The sequence below is a fragment of the Callorhinus ursinus genome, unplaced genomic scaffold (assembly GCF_003265705.2).
Source record: "Callorhinus ursinus isolate GAN/ISIS: 27379988/994484 unplaced genomic scaffold, GSC_fseal_2.0 scaffold33, whole genome shotgun sequence".
NCBI lineage: Eukaryota > Metazoa > Chordata > Mammalia > Carnivora > Otariidae > Callorhinus > Callorhinus ursinus.
In genome coordinates, this window is record NW_027397095.1 from 941,363 (window position 1) to 963,264 (window position 21,902).

General features: G+C 38.5%; 1 protein-coding gene across 4 annotated transcripts in view; it reads right to left on the minus strand.

The window, feature by feature from the left end:
- PHF6 (PHD finger protein 6) overlaps window positions 1-20,325 on the minus strand; it is a 46,724-nt gene extending 26,399 nt beyond the window's left edge. For 3 of the 4 annotated variants that reach the window (XM_025852559.2, XM_025852558.2, XM_073879119.1), the window contains exons 1-5: window positions 20,149-20,325; window positions 16,037-16,220; window positions 15,713-15,814; window positions 2,023-2,156; window positions 1,706-1,749 (exon numbers count right to left, since the gene is read on the minus strand). In XM_025852559.2, coding sequence (XP_025708344.1) covers window positions 1,706-1,749; window positions 2,023-2,156; window positions 15,713-15,814; window positions 16,037-16,174 — 418 coding nt within the window. In that variant the 5' untranslated portion in view covers window positions 16,175-16,220; window positions 20,149-20,325. The remainder of the gene's footprint in view (window positions 1-1,705; window positions 1,750-2,022; window positions 2,157-15,712; window positions 15,815-16,036; window positions 16,221-20,148) is intronic. The other variant, XM_025852560.2, reaches the window with a different exon arrangement.
- Between the last annotated feature and the right edge of the window lie 1,577 nt (window positions 20,326-21,902).

Below are 21,902 nucleotides of genomic sequence, written 5' to 3' on the forward strand. Positions count from 1 at the left end.
AGCCCGATGCGGGACTCGATCCCGGGACTCCAGGATCATGACCTGAGCCGAAGGCAGTCGCTTAACCAACTGAGCCGCCCAAGCGCCCATAAATAAGATCTTAAAAAAAAAAAAAAAAGTGTTAATTTAGATCTTTCTCAGTAAGTTTCTCAAAGCAAAAAGGTGGTCAAAATTACTTTACTTTACGCAGTCTGCAGTGACTTTTCTCTACCACTAGATGGTACTATGAGCTTCAGAAATGAAGGGAATAAAAGGGAAGCCGGCTCCATTAATCACTGTTGGCCAAGCTCAACTATCCTGCCCCAGAGAATCCTATGCTTGTACTCATCAAAGCCTAACTCTTAACCCTTGGTTTACCATACACATCTGGTCACTACAATCTTAAAGAGAATCAAACACACTTGTTAAAATCTGAAGTAACGAAAGGTGGGCAAGCTTCCTCTTAACCTTTGAACAGGTTTTTCAATTGAATTCTAGAACTAAATGAGAAAAAAAGGAAAACACTGTAAAGGTTTCTCAGTTGCACTTTATCACCTCTAAAATGTTCTGTTCTTTTTATTTATCCAATCTGTTTACCTTAAAGACAAGTTTTTGCTCAAGATTATATATTTAAACCAGCACTACACTAAAGTATTGGAACTAACCTGGAGTCCCAAAGTGGAGGATACAGCCACAATCTAAGATATCAAAAAGGGTCACAAACTTTAATATGCTAACACTGATAATTAGGTAAATCTTGACACAGGAAACCACTTCCTAAATCAACATGTTCAAACCATTCTAATTCTTCTTTTTATTTTAGTTTTTATTTATTTATTTGACAGAGAGAGAGAAAGAGAGAGAGCGAGAGCAGAACACAAGCAGGGGGAGTGGGAGAGGGAGAAGCAGACTTCCCGGGGAGCAGGGAGCCCGATGCGGGACTCGATCCCAGGACCCTGGGATCATGACCTGAGCCGAAGGCAGATGCTTAACTGACTGAGCCACCCAGGCGCCCCTCAAACCATTCTAATTCTAAGCAACACGTTCTCAAAGGCTAGCAAAAACTAAAGATATCTAATTTAAATGGAAGGATAGAACAATCTCAGATTAAATCTAAGCCTTTGTATATTGCTAGTAAAAGTATCAAAACCATCTGTTTGCAAAGGTGTGAAACAAGTCAGAATTCAATTTAAGAACTTTCCCATCCCTTTTAAAAGACCAAGGACAACTTGGCTAACTACATATAAACACCCCTAACCTTGTTTTATATAAATTTAAGGGGAAACAAACTATAAAGTAATTTTAAAAGTTAATATATTTTAAAATTGATCACTTCTTATGAACATGTCTGTATTTTCAAAAAAGTACAATGTGAAAATTTAACAGGAAGCCATAAAAGGTACCAGTCTCTCTAGCTCATGTGACAGTAAAAAAGATCCCAATTATTAACTTTACAATCTACTAACACTTATATGAACACAGAAATCCAAAATCACTAGCATCCTTTTTTCCTAAAGATAAAATATATTCTCAACATACTCCTTACAAAAACTTCAGGGGTAAAAATTTTCTCAAAAATCCAGATCTTTTTCACTATGTAGTTTATCCTAACACTTTTCTTAATTCTTTGAAATGTATTCAATGTTGAGATACATCTTATGGCAAAAATTAGTATAGAATTCACTCAAATTTCTTCTTGATGTTGAAAAGTGGCTACATGACGTACCTTCAGAGTTATGTGCAGTTTTCTTGTGTTTTCGGCAATAAACCCTATAAAAAAATGAAGAAATCAAAAATTATCAAGTAAACAAACTAAACTCGTTTTTGAAATTAAGAAAATGAGCAGTACACTTCACCCCATTCACAAGCTGGATTCCAAAAATCTTATTAAATGTCCTATGCCATTTCTCTAACCATTAAATTCCTTACCCCAAAACACCCTTTACAATGACGATGAAATGCTCTGAAATGGGAAAAAGTTTTACAAAAGCCTAAAGAAAGTATGACTGCTAAAAAAAACTTAAAGAGAAGTTAAATAATTACATGTAAATTCCTTGTGAAGGTTTCTCTCGTATTTGAGCTTTATCATGCAATGCACAGTGGTAGTGGTATGTCCTGTGACATGTTTTCACATCACAACCAATTGTTGCTCCAGGACAATGGCACAAAGAACACATCTACAGCAAAACAATAAAATAATTATTATTAGTGTGTGATTCTGCTAAGGCCGTGATGTCAGGTTAGAGGCATATCAATCTCTGTCAAGGAAAACAAATCGGTTATTGAAAAGTTTTGTAACTAATAATGCTACTTTTGTTTTCTCGCCTAGAAATAATCTGAATAAAATTCTACTGGGGTATTTTTTTCCCCCAGATTAAACATTGACAAAATTAATGGAATATTATTAATGTCTATTGTTTCACTGTGGTCAAGAGAAAATTTGAAATGTTGCAAATCAGGAATGTAAGCTGTATACAACTTAGACCTTTTCACAATCCAGATTTTCCTGGAAACGGGTAACTGTGGAAAATGTCTCATACCAGAAAAAATTTTTCCTTCACATTTCCACTTAATGAAAATCAGAAAAAAACAAAACAAAACAAAAAACAAAACCAAAACCTCACATACTATTGGGGAACTTGGTAAAATCAATTTCAAGTGAGGGAAGAAGGATAAAAAATTAAGTAGATTTTTAAATATCTCAAGCTCTAAAAATATTTTGTGATGTCAAGTTGATTATGAGAATATGCTCATCTATTTTAATTTAATCTGTTACTTACCTCTTGTATTATGAATTCAGGCAAATAGAAGAATGGACTCTAAACATATTTTAATGTAATTTACCTTCTGACTTTATTAGATAATTCCTATTGTTTAGCTTATGCTCTCAATTTAGGAAAAAGCTCTTTTAAAAAAAAGCACATAACAATGACTGTTAGTGGTTTTGATTAACATATCATAGTATACGGTATTGAGTGGACTTTTAACAAGGCTATCCTCCTAAACTATAAATGCCATGCCAAAATAAATTCACTGTAAGGTAAATCTTAAAAACTGTTTCTTGGTTGCTAGATACCTCATTCGGAACCGTTCTCATTCCTCTATTAATTTTAACATAAAGAACACTTACCATCCTAACTTTTGGATTACTTGGCCCCTGAGCAATTTGGGTATACTGAGAAGCTAATATAAATTCCAATAAAATTCCTTACACTTCTCTAAGCAAGTCAAACACTCAACCTCTCATTCAAACTGTCATTTAAGAAATACTCCTAAGTCAGAAACATTCTCAATACAGGTACATCCCAGAAAACATGAGGGCCAGTGCCCATTATTAATACTAGGGAAATACTCCATTTCCTTAAATACAGAAACCTCAAAGTATTACTGTAAAAAGAAATATTGTGCCAAATTATCAAGCAGGAAAAGCTGTTAAATACCTTTGGGTGGCTTGTAAATTCTTGAGAAGGTGCAGCATTCGTACTACAGCTTAATTATGAAGTTTTATCATTTTAGCAAATTATATCTTTCATCAAAAAACACAATTATAGAAATTTTGGAAAACACAAGGGCAAAAAAGGAAATTAAAAAAAACAACTCATGCTTACCAAGCAGAAATGCACTTACAGTGTGTTACAATGTTTACATGCGAGTATTTTTCTATGTAATTCTGTACATACTATTTTACAACCTGTTTTTATCTTAACAAGTTGAACATTACCCCACCTCTACTGCAAGTAGTTCATCTTGAAATTTCATCAAAAATGGGTTTGCGCAGGTATATTTTGAAAAAAAATTTTTGAATTCAATTAGCAAGCAAAAATGAGAGGGGAGGGACTATTAAAAATACTGTACTTGGCTCAACACTGGCAAAAATACAGTGAGATGGGTCCTCTCATATCCTGCTGGAAATCACTATACTCTGGATAGCAGCTTGCCTTATTTATCCAAGAGCTTTTAAAAAAGTTCTTATTGGGGCGCCTGGGTGGCTCAGTTGTTAAGCATCTGCCTTCGGCTCAGGTCATGATCCCAGGGTCCTGGGATCGAGCCCTGCATTGGGCTCCCTGCTCAGCGGGAAGCCTGCTTCTCCCTCTCCCACTCCCCCTGCTTGTGTTCCCTCTCTCACTGTGTCTCTCTCTGTCAAATAAATAAATAAAATCTTTAGAAAAAATAATTAAATAAATTAAAAAGTTATTTCCTGATCCACTAACTTTACTTCTATTAATCTAGTCTAAAAAAATGAGATTGAAATGATTTATATACATATCATCTTCATTGCAGAATTGTTTACAATAGTCCAAAATGTAAAACCACTCATGGGAAACTGAAAAATCTTTGAATTATAGCACACCCATATTTAGAAATATTCTATAGCCACTCTCCAAAGAAAACTTAATGGCATGGGAAAATGTTTATGTATAATACTAAATGAAGAATAAAGCAGGATACAAAACTATGTTGATTATGATCACAATTATGTTTATAAGTTCTTTGAAAATGGGGGGAAGCAGATACAGCAAGATGCTGAGGGGTTGTCACTAGGTGGTTGGTTTTCTTTACAATTTCCTGTATTTTCTGATTTTTCTACAATGAGCAAAAATACTTTCACATACAAAAAATTACTTTGGGGGGAATATACTAGCAAATGCTTTTAATATCCATCTATCAGTTTATTGAGAATAAGAAGGAAACCAAATGTCCAAAATATATCAAAATTTGTCTTTGCTGCTTCTTAATTTAAATCTGCCCAAAGTATCTCGAGTTAACTACAGCAATTTAGGACAGATAAAATTTTTTAAGTGAGAAAAAGCTCATTCTCACTTTTGTCAGTTCCTCAAGGAAGAAGATATTCCAATAAAAATGGTTTCAAACAGTGGAAAATTCTTTTTAGGGTTAGCAGCAGGAATTTTTCTCAATTAGAATTTACTGGATCTACTTTAAGCAGCATTCATATAAAAGTCAAAATACCCACTTGTATATGAAATTCTGGCAAGATGCTAATAAAATAGCAGAAAGTACCCATAATAAAACTAAATATTCAATTTAAACATGCTTATGGGATGGAAATGGAAAACGTCACTGTTATCTTGAAGTCTACTACACTATACACCCCAACTCCTAAATAATTCTTTTATCCCTGAACTCCTGTGGGACTTAAGATACAGTATTCATTTTGGCTCTTACCATTTTACTTCCTTGTACGGCTAACAGATTTTATCTATCAGTTGTTTCTAGACTTGAGTTTTTTGCAAGACTGACACTGTGCTTTACAAAGCAGTGCTCGATACATGTGTTCACTTTAAGCTTACTGTTATTGAAGATTTTAATATCTTCCGGTATATTTTTTCTCATTCATATTTCTAATACCTACAGATTTAACATAATAATCTTCAAGCGTGTCTACAAATTTGAAGAGTCTGATCTAGAATTTGGAAAGGTAAAATTGAGAAGAACAATCCAGCTGAAGGGGCACAGAATGAAGAGAGGTGAGAATATTTGGGAGGAAAAGATTAGCCCTGTGAAATACAAGGTTGAGAATCAAGAGAGAAAAAGAAAAATTAGAGAAGTTGGAAAACCAGATAGGTGGCTGTACACTTTCCTTAAAAAAAAAAAAAAGTTATGGGAAATAAAACAAAGATGACCTCTCTTGAAAAAAGTAGAGTCCTAGGAAAATGGGATCCCCAACACAGCAAGACTGCAGTTGTTTGGACCCAAATAATGTCCTGTGTTTCTCTTTACATAGAACATCTGCCCTCAAATTTGTCATAGTCCCTACTGGGCTCCTAGCAGAGTGACTGTCAGCTGTCATTTAACATCAAGTTTGCACTACCCGTGACTCTTTCAAATGTGGGAAAATGAAAGTTAACCTGACAGGAACATGGTGAACTAACTGTGGACCTCTTCCCCCTGCAAAAATGTCTGTCCCACACAGCAAATATTCTGTTGAGGGCTAATTTCCTGCCCCCAACATAAGTATAAATGTCAACTGTCCACTTATCCTGTTCATACCCTGATTTCAAGTTCTTTAAGCAGAGGTGAAAATTTGTTGATAATGATTTTTCTTTTATTTTTCCTCCTCTCTTCAGTTTGCTACCTAGTAGACCTAGTAAGCCTCAAAACTCAATCACCTCTTCTGAAATGGGGAGACTGGAAAAAAAAAAGGCCCCATCCTATTACAGATGTTTGCACGTCATCTTTATAGTATGGTTAGAAGCTATACTAACTTAAAAATTTTTTTTGCTAAGAGTTATATATATTTAGGATGTATGGCACAATATTTTAACATTAGTGAAATGCAACTTTGTACCCTTTAACCAACATCTCCGCACCCTCCCTATCTGTGGTAACCGCCATTCTAAAATCTGTGAAGCTATCCTATGTTAACGTTAAGCTGTACCTGACAAACTGAGTCTCAAGGGACTGACCCACAGATTTAAGAGGAACTAAGTCACACATAAGAGCCGACAAAGGGAACTGAAAGGACTATGACTTAGCTAAAGTCCTGTGGGAGCCAGAGGCTGGCACGTACCCGCTCTTCAGTCAACTGAACCAGGCCAGGGCTGAAAGTCAGTTTGTAAAAGGAAGAAGTCCTAAGGAATAAAAGGAGAAATACCGCTTTCTCAGTAGCTATGGGTAAAGCTCAGGGAAAACTCAGCCAAGGGCACAGATAGACACAAAGTAAAACTAAAATGAGATTCCCAACTTCTAGGATAGGCAGAAAGGGATGGCTTTTGGGGGAAAAGCCAGAGTCTGGTGGCTAGACAGAGTCATAGGGAACCAAGGGACAAAGGGCTTGCTAAGACTTAGCTTTGCACAGCTTAACTACTGTGTATGGACCATGCTTATCAGTGACTGACCACCACTGTATAGATATAAATCCTCACAGCCAAGTAGTTACTACTCTCAAGACATCTGCTCCAAGAAAAGAGCTATAAACGTATGACAGTGCAAAAGAGGCTCCAAAATGAGGCCATATTCTTGAGTCTGTAGGCAAAGAAAACATGCCAAAAGCACTTGAGTTGGGAACAGGGTACCTAGGGTATCTGCACGGGAGACATGAGACAAAAATAAAGTGAGGGCAGTCCACCTTACACTGGTGTCTGTTGTTTTCAATAACAGATAACACTACCTCCAGTAAAAACCAGAATGCGGGACAAGGCAGTTGGGGTAAGTTTCCAGAGCTGCCTAAAAAAATGCTCCTAAACTCCAGGTTCATTGCTTTACTTATAGGACTCTCTCTCCTATCCAACATGGTTAGAAAGCTCAGAGTGACCTCTGAATTATCTGGTTAAGTGACAGCTGTCTGATTTACAGGTTAAAAATTCCTAAAAAGAGAGGTGCCTGGGTAGCTCAGATAGTTGAGCGACCAACCCTTGATGTCAGCCCAGGTCTTGATCTCAGGGTCCTGGGATCGAGCCCCACATCAGGCTCCACGCTCAGTGCAGTCTGCTTGAGATTCTCACTCTCTCCTTCTGCCCCTCCTCCTGCTCTCACTCACTCTCTGTCTCTCTCTAAAAACAAATAAATCTTTTTTAAAAACTCCTACGGGGCGCCTGGGTGGCTCAGGTGGTTAAGTGTCTGCCTTCGGCTCAGGTCACGATCTCATGGATCTCAGGATCCGTCTCAGGATCGAACCCCATGTTGGGCTCCCTGATCCAGGAGGAGTCTGCTTCTCCCTCTCCCTCTGTGCACGCACGCTCGCTCTCTCTCTCAAATAAATACATAAAATCTTTAAAAAAAAAAAATCCTAAAAATAGTACTGCATGGTAGGGTGGAACATGAACTCAGGACTGTTTCTGGTTTATGCTAGGGCTACAATTAAAAAAAATAGTTCAACATTTCGAAGAGGGTCTTATAAAAGCACAAATTTCACAATATATTAATAATAATAAACTTCATATAATAATTAGGTCTAAATGGAAAGCTAGTAAGCAAAAGTGACATCTGAAAGCCATCAAAGTCATCAGAAAAGCACACATCTGATAGGTTAGGACCTTAAATTCCAAGTGTTTCTAAAAAACAGGGCCACTGAAAAGTACTTGTTTTTACTAGAGTAACAGACTAAATCTAAGCAGTTACTGAACAAATCAGTTCAGAAATCTTTTTAGAACTGGAGGGCCATGAACTAAGTAAGCCTATCAAGTTCTTCCTTAACCTAGTCCCCTGACCTTGCTCTGAATATCACATACTCCATACTCATACTTTATGAGTCATCACTGATGAGCAATTTAAATTCTCTTATTGTAGCTTTTGAAGGTTTTTTTTTTTTTTCACCTGAAAACATTCAGAGTTTTTCTGAGTTCAGATCGAAAGGTTCAGGCTGTTCTCAGGTGTAGGTGTCTCAGGCTGAGAGTACTGTAAACTCTAAACATGCTGCCTGCTATTCTTAATCAGTGAAGAACGTCAAATACACATCCATGCTCAAGTCAGAACCAAGATATACCCCCAAACCAGACATAGATTATTTTACATTACTGGTTTGGGTTCTCCTCCATTAGCACAAATAAATGAGAACTAGTTATATAATGACATAAATTTACATTATTCCCAATTACAAAGAAGTATTTAATGAAGGCAAAGGAAAAAAAATTAACTTATTCAGTAATAGTCAAAGATCTGATTTTCTCCATCATTGGGATCGAAGTTTCTCTTTCACCTTACATTCATTCTCCTTAATCACTTCCAAAGTAAAGCAAAATTCATTTTAATATAAATGACAGGTAAAATATTTGCACACATTAAAATTAATCTGCATGCCATAATCTGAGCTTTATAAAAAAATACACATATAAAGGAATACACTCATGATGGATTTACACTTAGTTACACAGATGACAATGCGGCCAGTGAACAAATCTGCAGGAAGAATTTACCTGTTTTTCCACAAAAATACCCTAAGGCAGGGTCCTGCAAGTCCAATCCAGCCCAACAGCCATTTCTGAAAATAAAGTTTTATTGGAACACAGACATTCTCATTTCTTTGTGTATATTGTCTGTGACTGCAACTGAGACAATATAGCTTGCAAATCCTTAAATATTTATAATCTGGCCCTGGACACAAAGTTTGCCAACCCCTCTCCTAAGGCAATGGTCCATAACCAAGAGTGTTCATCAAAAATCATTGGGGGGCGGGAGCGCGGGTGCCTGGGTGGCTCAGTCGGTTAAGCATCTGCCTTCAGCTCAGGTCATGATCCCAGGGTCCTGGGATTGAGCCCCTGTGTTGTCAAGCTCCCTGCACAGCAGGGAGTCTGCTTCTCCCTCTCCCTCTGCCCCTCCCCCCACACTGGTGCGCGCTCTCTTTCTCTCTCGCTAATAAAATCTTTTATTTATTTATTTATTTGACAGAGAGAGACCAGAGAGAGAGGGAACACAGCAGGGGGAGGGGGAGAGGGAGAAGCAGGCTTGATGTGGGGCTCGATGCCAGGGCCCTGCCTGGGATCATGACCTGAGCCGAAGGCAGACGCTTAACGACTGAGCCACCCAGGCGCCCCTCAAATAAAATCTTTTAAAAAAATTATTTGGGAACCTTTTTCAAAAGATACAAGCCTGCAATCCCCTGCTCACCCCCCTTCAGATTTCATAGTTGGGTAAGGACCACTGCTCTAAGGATTTAGTAGCACCACTGACCGATCACCTGGTATCTTCTGCTTCTCTGTATGCAGTGAACAGTCGTAGCACCCTATGCACTGCGGGCACTCCGTTTTGTCCTTACTGAATGCTAAATGAGCCATTCACTCTACTTTAAATAGCACTGGCATTTAATACTTACCTAGTATTTTTGCCCACTTCCTCCTCCTTGAAATTCTCCCCGCTCTGACTTCTACGACATCACTTTCCCACTGGAACACATTTCAAACGTCACTTTCTATGAAGCCTTCTGACTTCCCCAATAGAATTACTGATGCTCCTCTATCCCAGCTCTCCGGTGGCATTCTCTACATATTCCTAAGGCTAAACTGTATGTATTCACAGTGGCACCGCCACCGAGGTATCTCGCCTTGTGCTTGGTACAAAGTAGGCACTAAATTAAATACCTGATAAATGGACAGAGAGATGAATTCTAGATTCTAGGGTGAGGGCTTGACAAATACCATGCCCAGGGAAACAACAGAAATAACATCACACTGGGCCAGGGAATGTTGAAGAAACATGCAAACCCTCCTGGGTGAGGCATACATAGCTCTCCACCATTCTGAACAAATAACCAACTGGATTTTTCCCACTAGATTTCTCTCCTTCCTTTTCAAACTGCTAGAGCTGCAAACCACACTAGAGCACTGATTAACCAAAAAAGAGGAATTTTATGCTCTACCATTACTTCCCTGGCCAATCTACACCTAGCCCGTTATTAAGGTTTCACACTATTATCCAACTGAAGCTCTTCTCCAACAATCCAACAATTAATGAGTGCCCACCTATTGATTAGAATGCTATTGAGCACAAATGAGACATCAAGTACTGTGCTAAGTGTCTTCCATGCATTATCCCCACTTAATCCTATGCTAGGCCAAGAGAAGAGTCTCTACCTTCCCAGAGACCAGGATATAGTGGGGAAGAAAGCTTGCACACATGTAACAAATACAACGCATATCATGTTAAACTCTATGACAGAGGTGAAGTTTGAGCTGAACTCAAAAACAGAACTGAGAGGCAGCTAAGAAACAGCTAGGATGAATAATGTCAGTATGTGCACAGCAGTGGGGACAAACAGAGGATGTTTGGGAAACCAAAAGGAGACAGAATGAGATCAAGAATGGAAAAGGTGAGTTATGACTTCTGAAGGACAGGCTGAGGCCTCTAGGTATGATTTTGTATACACGAAGGCATCAGTGTGAGTTCGAAATCAGGGAAGTAGAGATCCAGTAATTAGCAGCAGTATGCTGGAAGGATGGGCAAAGGAAGACTGGGTACAGGGTAACATTATGAAAGAAAAGTCAGCAGAGACATCCCAAAGGAGAACCAATGTGACAGATGTGTAAGAAGAGCTGAAGGTAACGGATTCAGAAAGAGAATCAGGGTTCCAGGCAGGGAAGATGATGAAAAATGATTTAGACAGGCTGAGTTTTAAGATGCCCTTGCAGGACATTTACGTACAGCAGACAAATATGCTGCCATGATTATATTTCATTCTCCACAGTGACTACTGTATACCCCTTTTCTCCTGAAAACTGCTTTGCCCGTCCCCATCCCCTCCTATCCAAGATGAAGTTCCTGCCTAAGGTTTAAAGACCTTAGCATTATCCCACCTTAACTTGAATCCATTACTGCTGGTCTCAATGACCCATTCTGGTAGTTAACCTATTTCCTGGACTCATTCCCCCCTCCCTTTTTTAAACACTGCCATTTCTAGGAAGCAGTCTTACTTACCTAAATAGGCAAGGCTCCTCCCACACAGAAAAAGGTGTACCTATGAATTGTCATATATGCAGATTCATGGCATACCCAATATTTAGATCATAAACTCTCAAAATCAGATACCCCATTTCTCTAGGGTGCCAAGCACTCCATTGGAACCATGTAAAACTGGTCTTTCCCTTTTTAGAGGCCACAAAAAATATCTGGAGGGTAACAAAGAATCAGAATACTCTTAGCTAGTACGTATATAAGATTTTTGTCCTAAAAACTAACAATGCTATTAAGACATATTAAAAGGAGTCTGATTTAAATCCAGTAGTATTTCCATATTTTTCAAAAAACTACTAAGCTCTAATAATTGTATTTTTTAAAATCTGATTTCGGTTGGGTAGCTTAAAAGGCAGTCTAGTATAAGCTGGGGTGACCAAGAGTTCTAGCTGTGGAGTTCACTGTCCCTAAAGTCAAATGGCAACTCAGCCACTTAGTAGTAATGGGGCCTTAGGCAGGTTACTTCTCCGGGCCTCAGCTTCCTCATCCATAAACGGAGAAATAATACCTCCCATCTCCCATTATGATTGTCAGGATTATAAAGAATCATGTATTTAAAGTACTTTGCCCACATATTAAGTGTTCAATAAATGTTAGCTATTTCTACTAGTGGAAAAAGAAAACAGGAAAAATGTTCAGAGGCTTTCTTTAAACGTGTAAAAATTTAGTTTGAAAAGGGGAAAGTTTAGGAGTGACCTGCGGATACTCATCAAGTATATGAAAGATTTTCCAGTTTTAATAAAGAAAAAACCCAAATACTTCCTTTAATGGAAGGAGAGAGACCTAGAATAAACAGCTTAAATTAAGTGAGATAATTAAGTTATAAAGAAGGATGAATTTCTCAATTCTGAAGAGTGTCATATAATTATGGTCATGATTCAAGTTGCTTGGGTCTTCACAACCTCTGGATATATTTAAGAATAGCATAAATAAGATATATTTAAGAATAGCAGAGATGTGGGTGCCTGGGTGGCTCAGTTGGTTAAGCGACTGCCTTCGGCTCAGGTCATGATCCTGGAGTCCCGGGATCGAGTCCCGCATCGGACTCCCCGCTCGGCGGGGAGTCTGCTTCTCCCTCTGACCCTCTTCCTTCTCGTGCTCTGTATCTCTCATTCTCTCTCTCTCTCAAATAAATAAATAAAATCTTTAAAAAAAAAAAAAAGAATAACAGAGATGAAAATCTTATGTTGGATGGCTTGGAGGCAATCTTGCATAGGGCTTGAGGAAGGTGAACTAAATGGCCTTCTGAACTCCTGTTCTCAGTGATACATCTGACACAGTTACCAATTCCAACGGTAACTATCCGATGTACATATTCTTAATGATTTCACCACCTAGCTTCAACCAGAAAGAGTATGTTCTTCAAATGTACTCCTCCCAAGTATCTCCTTAAAGAAAATGAAAACGGGGACGATGATTCATATAATTTTACTTGGAAATTTGCATTTCTTGGCTAGATGGCTGGAGAATTAAGAGTAGATGGTACAGATGTGGTGTCTCCATATGGCTGCAAAAGGAACTAGAAACCATTCTGGAAAAATATATATCTGTCTTAACTGCAAAAACAAAGACTCAAATGATAAAATCCTTAGTATTCTGGCAAATTCTTCCTGGTCCATTTTGGTGCCAAAAGGTAATGCAAAAGAGACGAATTTGCTCCTACAGAATAGCTTTCCTCCCCTGATCTTTGTGACTGACATGAAAACCTTGGAAAACTGCCTGTGGCAGTAAGAACACAGAAACCACATACCTGTACCTCCTGTTCTGTGACCTCCCACTCTCTGAAGACTCTGACCCATCTGGTCACCTAAACACTTTCACTGCAAGCCCCAGACTCTTTCCTCTTTACTTTTCTTTCAGGAAGAGTGAACACCTATCTTAAGCCAACACCAGGTATAGGCCGGAACCTGACTTGAAAGCACCCAGGGACCAGCACTCCTGTTTATTTTCAACAGGTATTCATGACCTATTTTTCACCTAGAAATCAAAGTTAAATATATGAATGCTACTCTAGCCCTATCCCCTCTGTAACTTATTTAAATTCTGACAGCTGGGAGAAGGAAAAGAAGCAAAACTATGTACTAGGCTCAAGAGTTCCCTCCTTTTGACCCTATTCCTTACTACTAGATGCCCACAGCCTCAAAATAGCTTTTTAAACACCTTTCCTAAGGTAACTCTATCTTTCATAGAACTGTTTAGCCATGGAACATCGCTGTGTAGTAAGCAGTGATACAGCATTAGCTGTTTACCATTGGCGAAAAGACAAATAAGTTAACGACCTGTCTAAAGTTACATAATGTGTCAGTGGCGGAGTTATTTAAAAACAAAGAAACAAACAAACAAACAAAAAACAAGCCTCATGACTTTCCCAGCCAGCATGCTTTTCACTAGCCTACAATGCCATTAGCAGGATATTATTATTTATAAACACTAACTACAATGGGTGCTATCATTTATCAAGTCCTAACCACGTGCTAGGCACCATGCTAAGTCCTGTATAGTCTCTCTTTTAATTCTCACAATATCCCTGTGAGACAAGTCCTGTCACTATCTCCTTTTAGCAGGTGAGGGAAACATAGCACAGAGAAGTAGATAACTTGCCCAGGGTCATCCAGCTAGTTAGTGACAGAGCTAGGATTCACATCCAAGTCTGTTACTATAGCTTGTGGTCTGAACCTCCAATGTTCTTCTACTCCCTCGATCAAGGGACAAATTTAATTCTTTATAACTCACTACACTTGGGAAAAAATTAACTCCCTGCACCATACCATTAAAAATTAATCAAAACAATTTATATTAGTGAAACCTGTACAAAGTTCTGGTGCTCTCCTCACAAACAAGTCCAAATAAATGAAATCTCCACTGGATTTAGCAATGCTGCCAGATGTACACTGCTGCTTCATGTAAAACTAGGTCTTGGATTTGTTAATAATAAGTAACATTAGAGACCAAAACAGCTCCTGTTCGGACCAGAGCAGCCATGCCAAGTGACAAAAATGCTAACAAGTCAGGATGTAGAAGCATTTTCCAGGCATATTCATAATGCCAAGGAATAAATAATGGGGTAATAAGGTTTACAGTACAACCACTTTCAGGTAAATAGTATTCTTTCTTTACATCTGAATTTGTTTTTAAGGACTAAGAAATAAAAACATACTGCTCTGTTTCTCAAAAATCAGCAAGCCATAATAAAAACATGAAGAAATCTGAAACCACCAAATAAAAAATCACACTAAAAGAAAATGAAGCATTCTATTACTACTACAGTTTTGGGGGTGGGGGAAGATAAATACTTTCAGTTAAGGTCTCACTGCCACAAAAACTGTCTGACCTCTGAATTCCCATTTGTGCCAATACTGATCCTAGGGTTTTAGACTATTTATCCTAAACCAAGTTTCAAATCCTTGAACTTCTTCATATTGCTTTTTTTTTTCCTACTACTATAAGACTGACAACTTCTAAAAAATAGATTATTCCTGGTCATCGAAATGATAGTTCCTAGTTCTGCTCCTTAGATTCTTTGTGAAATATGAGATTATCCGGTGCCTAAGAACACAGACTGATGTTCTGCTCAACCCATCTTTAAAATAAGGGAGCACTTAATAGTGAAGCTACTGATGGCACATTTGCAGATATAATTTCAGTAAAGGGTTCAAAGGAGAAAAATAATAACCAAACGAACAGAAGTTGCTTCAATGTAAACCATAATGGATCATAAATACCAACTGAGATGATGTTATTTTCCAAAAGAGCAACATAGTATCCTGCCAACCTGGTTGCTAGAAGAAGACAATTACAGGATCATTCAGTGTGGCAGAGCTTCACACAAACAGTAAAAGCCATCAAAGTAATACTAAGTTATAAATGCTGGGTTATATAGCTGAACCACAGTCAAATACTGCAAGTGCTAACATTTTCCTGCTGAAAGGGTACGGTCATCTTCATTTATGATGACCACAATAACTTTATAATGGAAGATGAAAAGACATCTGAATTATGAAAATTCACCTAATGAAGACTTCAACACACGATACATTCAAATTAAGCAAACTGCTTGTTTTCTCAGTCAACACAGCCTCCAAGAAGATTTTGATTCTTTTTGAAAAGGAAAAAAAAAAGTGAATAATATAAATATTGATTCACTCCTTTTTTGTTGAGTGGTAAATAAGTTAAGCCCAACCTTGGAATTTCTGATTCGGGGGGGCAGAGGGGGGAAGACTGCAATTTAAAGTCATAATGTTAATAATGCAATACACTGTAAACTAAGCAATTTCCTCCTTAATGAGCTTAAAATAAGTTTTATTCTCAAGAGGCAGAAATACCAACTTACCAGCTTCGTGCCTCTTTTAATTTCCTTTTGGACATCTTCAATAGAAAATCCACCAAGACTTTCGTTATCAGAGTGTGATGATACCAAAGCAGATGAAAAGAGCTATAAATTACATTTAAAAGAAATTAAGGTTCATATTTAAAGAAATTGCAGTGAAACAGTGAATAAGATGTTAACTTTACAAGGAAATTTTCTAGTAAAAATGGCATAGCATTAGTGAGAAACCATCCGTTTAAAATTTTAACTGACTTTTTTCGTATTTGGGAATATTCATTGTCAGGACTCTCAGGGTTTCAGGTGTCTCGGTTGCCGGCCTATACTTACCATGCACTTATGGTGTGCTGCCACCTTCTGGTTTTCAGATATAAGCAACTGTCCACATTCCTTGTCTCTATTTGACTTACAAAAGCCACATTTGCGCTGTCTTGTAGGCCCCTTTTTCTGTTCAACTGAGCTTGACATGATTTTTAAATTGCTTTTAGAATGCCACTTTAAGCCTCAAGAAATGCTACAGAGAATAAGAAGGGCAACAAAATGGTTAATTTCACTTTAATACCCGTTTGCAGTCATGTAAGTTGTTTAATATTTAACCTAAGTTTTAATGTATGCATTTTAAAATGGCTATTTAGTATAGACAAATTAATAGTAAAACCTACAATGCCTCTGTAATGAAAAAAAGAACATATGCATAAAGACAAGGTAATGAAATAATTCAGGAAAATCAAACTGCTCCCAAATTAGGGGATATGTGAAATAATTAAAACAATTTCTGTGTGGATCAATAAAAAAATGTACAATGTGTGATACTAAAACAACCATCTGCTGACATAATTAATATAAAACATTTTTCATGTATAGCTAGATGCCTCTTCAAGGAGACCAAGAATTATGTATCTAAGAGCAGAGCAGAAACTTCTCAGAGAAGGACACAATATCCAGAGTGAACAGAATTCTAACATTGCACAATTCCTTAAAGTTCACATATTGATAAACCAACAAAAGACAAATGAATGCACTTAACCATGATTCTGGAACATTTATTTTTTAAAAATCTGAATTATTTTTAAGTTTAAAAAAATCATGTATACATCTTTAACAAATTTTTGCTATTGTATTCCTTTTCAGAGTAAAGAAAAATTAAACTTGTAACAGTCTATTCAAAAAAAAGCATGCTTTAGGAACCAATTATTTATTTTAAAAAACTATATAATCTGACTCTGAGGCTTACTCCAGAGGCCTGCTTATCAAATTAAAGTTACAAACGGACAGTGGTGTTCTAAATGTAGTAACTTCCACATTAAATTAGCAATATTATATAAAAGGAAGGAAAATTTTTCTGAATGACCCTTAAATCTAGTCAAATTATAGGTAGCGGAATCAAACAAAAAAAGGGAAGAAAAGCTTTAACATAGAAGGTTTCAGATTTAGATCATCAATCTCAACATGGATTCTTAAGAATCTGAACAAGTGTAAAATCGGTGATGTGACTTGTGTAGTTTTCCCAAACTAAGCAGTTCAGGATCCAGGTTGCTACAACACACATCACAATCAATAACCTCTCCAATTTTTGTCTTAAAATTTACTGAAATTCTTCCCGTTTTTCTATATACTTGAATATTTTCATGATACTGTGTTGAAAACTGGACTCACTAACACTACATTGTAGCTTTCTGAGAAGCACTTGCTCCCCAACAAGAACAGTAGCAGCTGGATGCCAGCAAGGTGGTAGCTGCAAACCATTCAGGGTTTTACAATATAAAAATGCAGACACGGAATTAAAATTTAAGGTGAAGCCACAAAGAAACAGGTCTTTTTAGCAATTTATACCTAGGGTTGTTTTTGTTCTGCTTTATTTTGTTTTTTAAAAACAAAACTTCAAAGGCCTTGGCAGTCTCTGCGTTGATGGGTTTAACAAACTCTTAATGCTATCTACAATTTTAAATACCTCAGTCTTTCAAATGGCATCGGATACTTTGCAACAGTACTGTATTCATAGCACTGGCTATAAACCATGAAACTGATTGAAAACAGGCAGCAAATACTTTTAGGATTAAAGAAAAAAAGGACATAACAGAAACAAAAGAAACAAAAGGGGAAGTGTGTTTGCATTTGTACAGGCAAATATGTGTTCAGTTGCTTTATCAAGAATATAGCTGCCAAAATCTTTAAAATTAACCATGCAAAACACCAAAATTCACAAATAGTGCCAAAATTTGCTATGTGAGTTCTAAATTAGCTTTCTTTACTACTATGCAATGAATAGTAGGCACTCTGAAACCACTGTAATGTATTCAGCATTTCTCCCGGTCATCCTTGGCCAGTTGAAAGGATGGCACATTATGAACCTTATCTGTACAGACATCTCTAATGTGTAATTTCTGTACAATCCTAGCCTACGCTATAAAACCGGTTTAAGATCTGAAAAAAGTCCTAGAGTAGAAAAGCACTTTTTATTCTTGAAATTAATCCTGAAAATGGTGTCCCTCAAATTCTATCCGTATTGAACTCTGCCTCTTTGAATTTATAAACAGGTACATTTCTCCTCCTAATTTTGAGAATTTCTTTTTCCAGATATCAAAGACCCAAAAATCTGAGAAAAAAAGGTACGCTTTATTTTGCATTCAAAAATATTCTAGTGTCTTAATCAGTTTAAATTGGTAAAGCAAACAGAAACACAAAAAAAGTGCACCAAACCAATTAAAAACTTTCCCCAATGTACAATGACTAAATGGATTTTTCCACCAAAATTCAAATAATGCATCTGTGCATATCTCGCTAATTTTTTACAGCCTTCTAGTAAAACATGAAGTGGGGAACATCATGGAAACAATGACTCCTAACAAAAATGTCTTTATCATAAAAATACAGATTTTTATCTAATGCTGTCTCATTTGTGGTCTCTAGTTAGGGAGAATAAGGGCATTCCAAGGACCAATATTAAGGGATTCATAATGATCCACACAGCTCTATGGCCTTTTAATTTCAGTATAAAAGGTTTTTCAGCGCATGCAGAGATCAAACTTTGATGCTTTCGCCCAACAATGAAACCTTTTCCTTAAAAGAAACAGAACATTATGGATAATGTTATAAAGCAGAAATAAAAAAGCAAAGGCATCGGCGTGAAAAACATCATTTAAATGTCTGGCAAAATATAAAAGCTCGATTAGTTAGGCTGAAACAATCAATGCGTTCCTGATTTTACAAGATGCTGTAAAGCACCAAGGTAGAAATAACCTGAAACATCAAGGAGAGCATTCAAGAACCCAGTCGAGAGCTCATTCAATGTTGGTATCTGAAAGACCATTTTCACAGAAAAACAAAACAAAACAAAACAAAAACTGCAGTTCCGGAAGATCAAACAATTCCGCACGCAATCAAGCTGAAATATACAGTTCAGAATATATAAACGTGATCCCTAAAGAAGCAGTATTTCTGTCAGGAAAGTTACAGCAGAGAGAAATAAACGAATAAGAGATGAACCGGAAGGGCACCTGAATTTGGTTGCACGATATTATTACATGCTTCGCACTGCTTTTTGCGGTTATTCAAAAGGAAACTGAAGGAATTTTCCAGTTGCTTCAAACCCAAGGGTAAGAAAGAATTTGAACTGTATGAATAAGACCTGATATTAAGTAGTAAGCCGATGAAAAGAAAAGGTTTTTCAAAAAGAAAGGATTTTTCAACTTCCACGCAGGATATCGAAACGAACAAATTTCAAAAGAATGCCGTGCTGTTCGTCCATATAATAAAGGATGGTACACATAACGTACCGGATTCTCTCCCCGTTATTTATTCCTCAATACACACTAGACTCCAAGACCTCCCTCTAATCAAGCGCTGGATAAACTCGCAAAACTATCTTCCTCTAAAACACTTTAGCAGGTCCTTTCGGTCGGCAAGTCAGGGTCCCCTAATCGTCCTTTTCCAATCCTCCCGAATCCAGGAAGCTATCCCACCACTTTCTTTAACCCTCCTTCCCCAGGAGTTCGCCCTCAAACAGTCTTCGTTTCAGATCTCAGTTTCGCCCCTAATTCCCCCCACCCCAGAGTTCCGTAAAGCTAACCCTCTTGCCATCCTAACCATTCTTCCTCTTACGCTTCCCAAACTGGGAGTCTCCCTCCTTCCCAAATATGTCCTAAGCGATGGCAAAGACTAAAAATCCCCAGTATTTTTTCCTCCCTAAATGCTGCGCCCCCTCCCCCGAAGTCTAGGCTTAAGCCTAGCCTCTCCCTTAGCTCCTCCAAAACACTTTTCTCAGCAGCCTCTCTGCCAAGCGCCTTCAACGAGCGGCGCTTCTGGGGTCCTTGACAATAAAGCGAGACCACCAAGAGTCCCCCTTAACAACGGGCAGGGGCGGCGGCCTGGCCATCGCCATCCTCCTTGTCTTCTCCCGCCGGGCAGAGAATGGGGGGCCCCAAGCTACCGTGGGGACTCACCGGCGGGGCCCAGAGGCGAACGGCAGCGGAGAAGCGCCAATGAGGGAAAAGAGAAAGAAGTCGGTGTCGGTTCTCCGGCAGCGCCTGGGAGCGGGGCTCTGTCGCCGGAGGTTGTTTCCTTTCATTCGAGGAGAGACGGGCTCGCGGAGCGCCCTTACGTCGCCCCCCTCGCACGCAACGACTCAACACAGCGTTAATACGTCTCGAGCGCGCCGCGGGCCCCGATTGGCTGCACGGCCGGGCAACTGAAGCCGCAGAGCCACAGCGCATGTGCGAAGGCCACCCCCAGTACGGATCGGGGCGGCAGGCTCCGCCTCCTGCTCGCGCGCGTACCTTCTATTCTCCCGTCCGCCGCTCAGCCAAGTGTTTGGGGGCCGGATCCGAGGAGATAGAGAAAGAGATTCAAAGATATCGCTGTGGCTCGGGCGGAGAAGGGGCAGGGTTGGGACTAGAAATCACTGGACAGGGGCCCTGGGTAGCCAGTTTTCAATAGTGATTCAAGTGGGTAGGCCTGATCCCTTGCACTTGTTCACCGAGGCCTTTTCACATCCATTATTTCATTGTACTCTCGTGGCATCCCTTTGAGGTCCTCCGTTCTCTCATTTTACTGCCAGGAAAGACTGAGAAGCTCGTAGTGGAGTCAGTCGGCCTGGATTTCAATCCTCGGGCAAATCATTTTCATCCCCGTACCTGAAAAAAATTTTTTGTCTTTAAGATGGGGATTAAAAATAGGATCTCACGGGTTTATTGTGAAGAAGAAATGAGATAATGCAAGTTAAGCGTGTATGAGCGTCCCTGGCATATAACAGGCCCCCTATACATGCGGAAATTATCATAATCAGAAAAAGATAAGTGCTTTTCTTTGTAACTCAACACAGGTAAACGCGACAGCTAATCGAGCGCTTTCCTCTTTGATGTATGGAGCCTGACTGCTTGGGTTTGAATCCCAGCTCCCCCACTTCTAGCTCTGTGACCTTGAGCACGTTGCATTACCTCTCCTCAGTCCCTCAGTTCCAGCACGTCCAAAATGGAGATCACAATGGTATCCATCTCATAGAGCTGCTAAGAGAAATGAGTTAATACATGTAAATCACATAGAATAACACTCGGGCACATAGTATGCCCTGTGTAAGGGTCAGCCTTTGTTATTTTCAACTACGCTCACACACTAAAAGCCAGTGGTTTAAAAAATAAATAAAAAGCCTTAACAAACTAATGAAAATTTAAAGATGCCCTCTATGTAGCTATTTTTCCTGTAAAAGCCCCCCCCCCCGCCGGTGGATTTCCGTTGTTGCGATCCAATGCTGTTACTACACTGTTTCATCATACTTTTTATTTTTCCCTGCAATGTCAACCTTAAATTGTAATCCTGGAGAAAACAGTGATCGTGTTCTTGTAACACTGTATCCTGTTTTTGATATAAACAGGTATCAAAAAGGTTGGACAAAGCAGTCATTTAGCCAAATGGGACCCTTAGCCCTTTTACTCATCTATGCACTCATTTCAACGATTTGATTCAATAAACATCAGCGAAACTACTAAGTTCCAAAACACAATAGAGACACAGATCAACTCAATCCCTAACCTCAAGTTCATGGTCTAAAAAGGGAGACAAAGAAGCAGATAAGGTATGGTGTGATAAATGCTATAGAAAGGTATGTGCCTGGTACAGCCATCCTCCACCTATTACGTACAAGGCCCTATGCGAAGGTACAGTACAACAGTGAATAAAACACAGCCTTTGCCCTCAACTA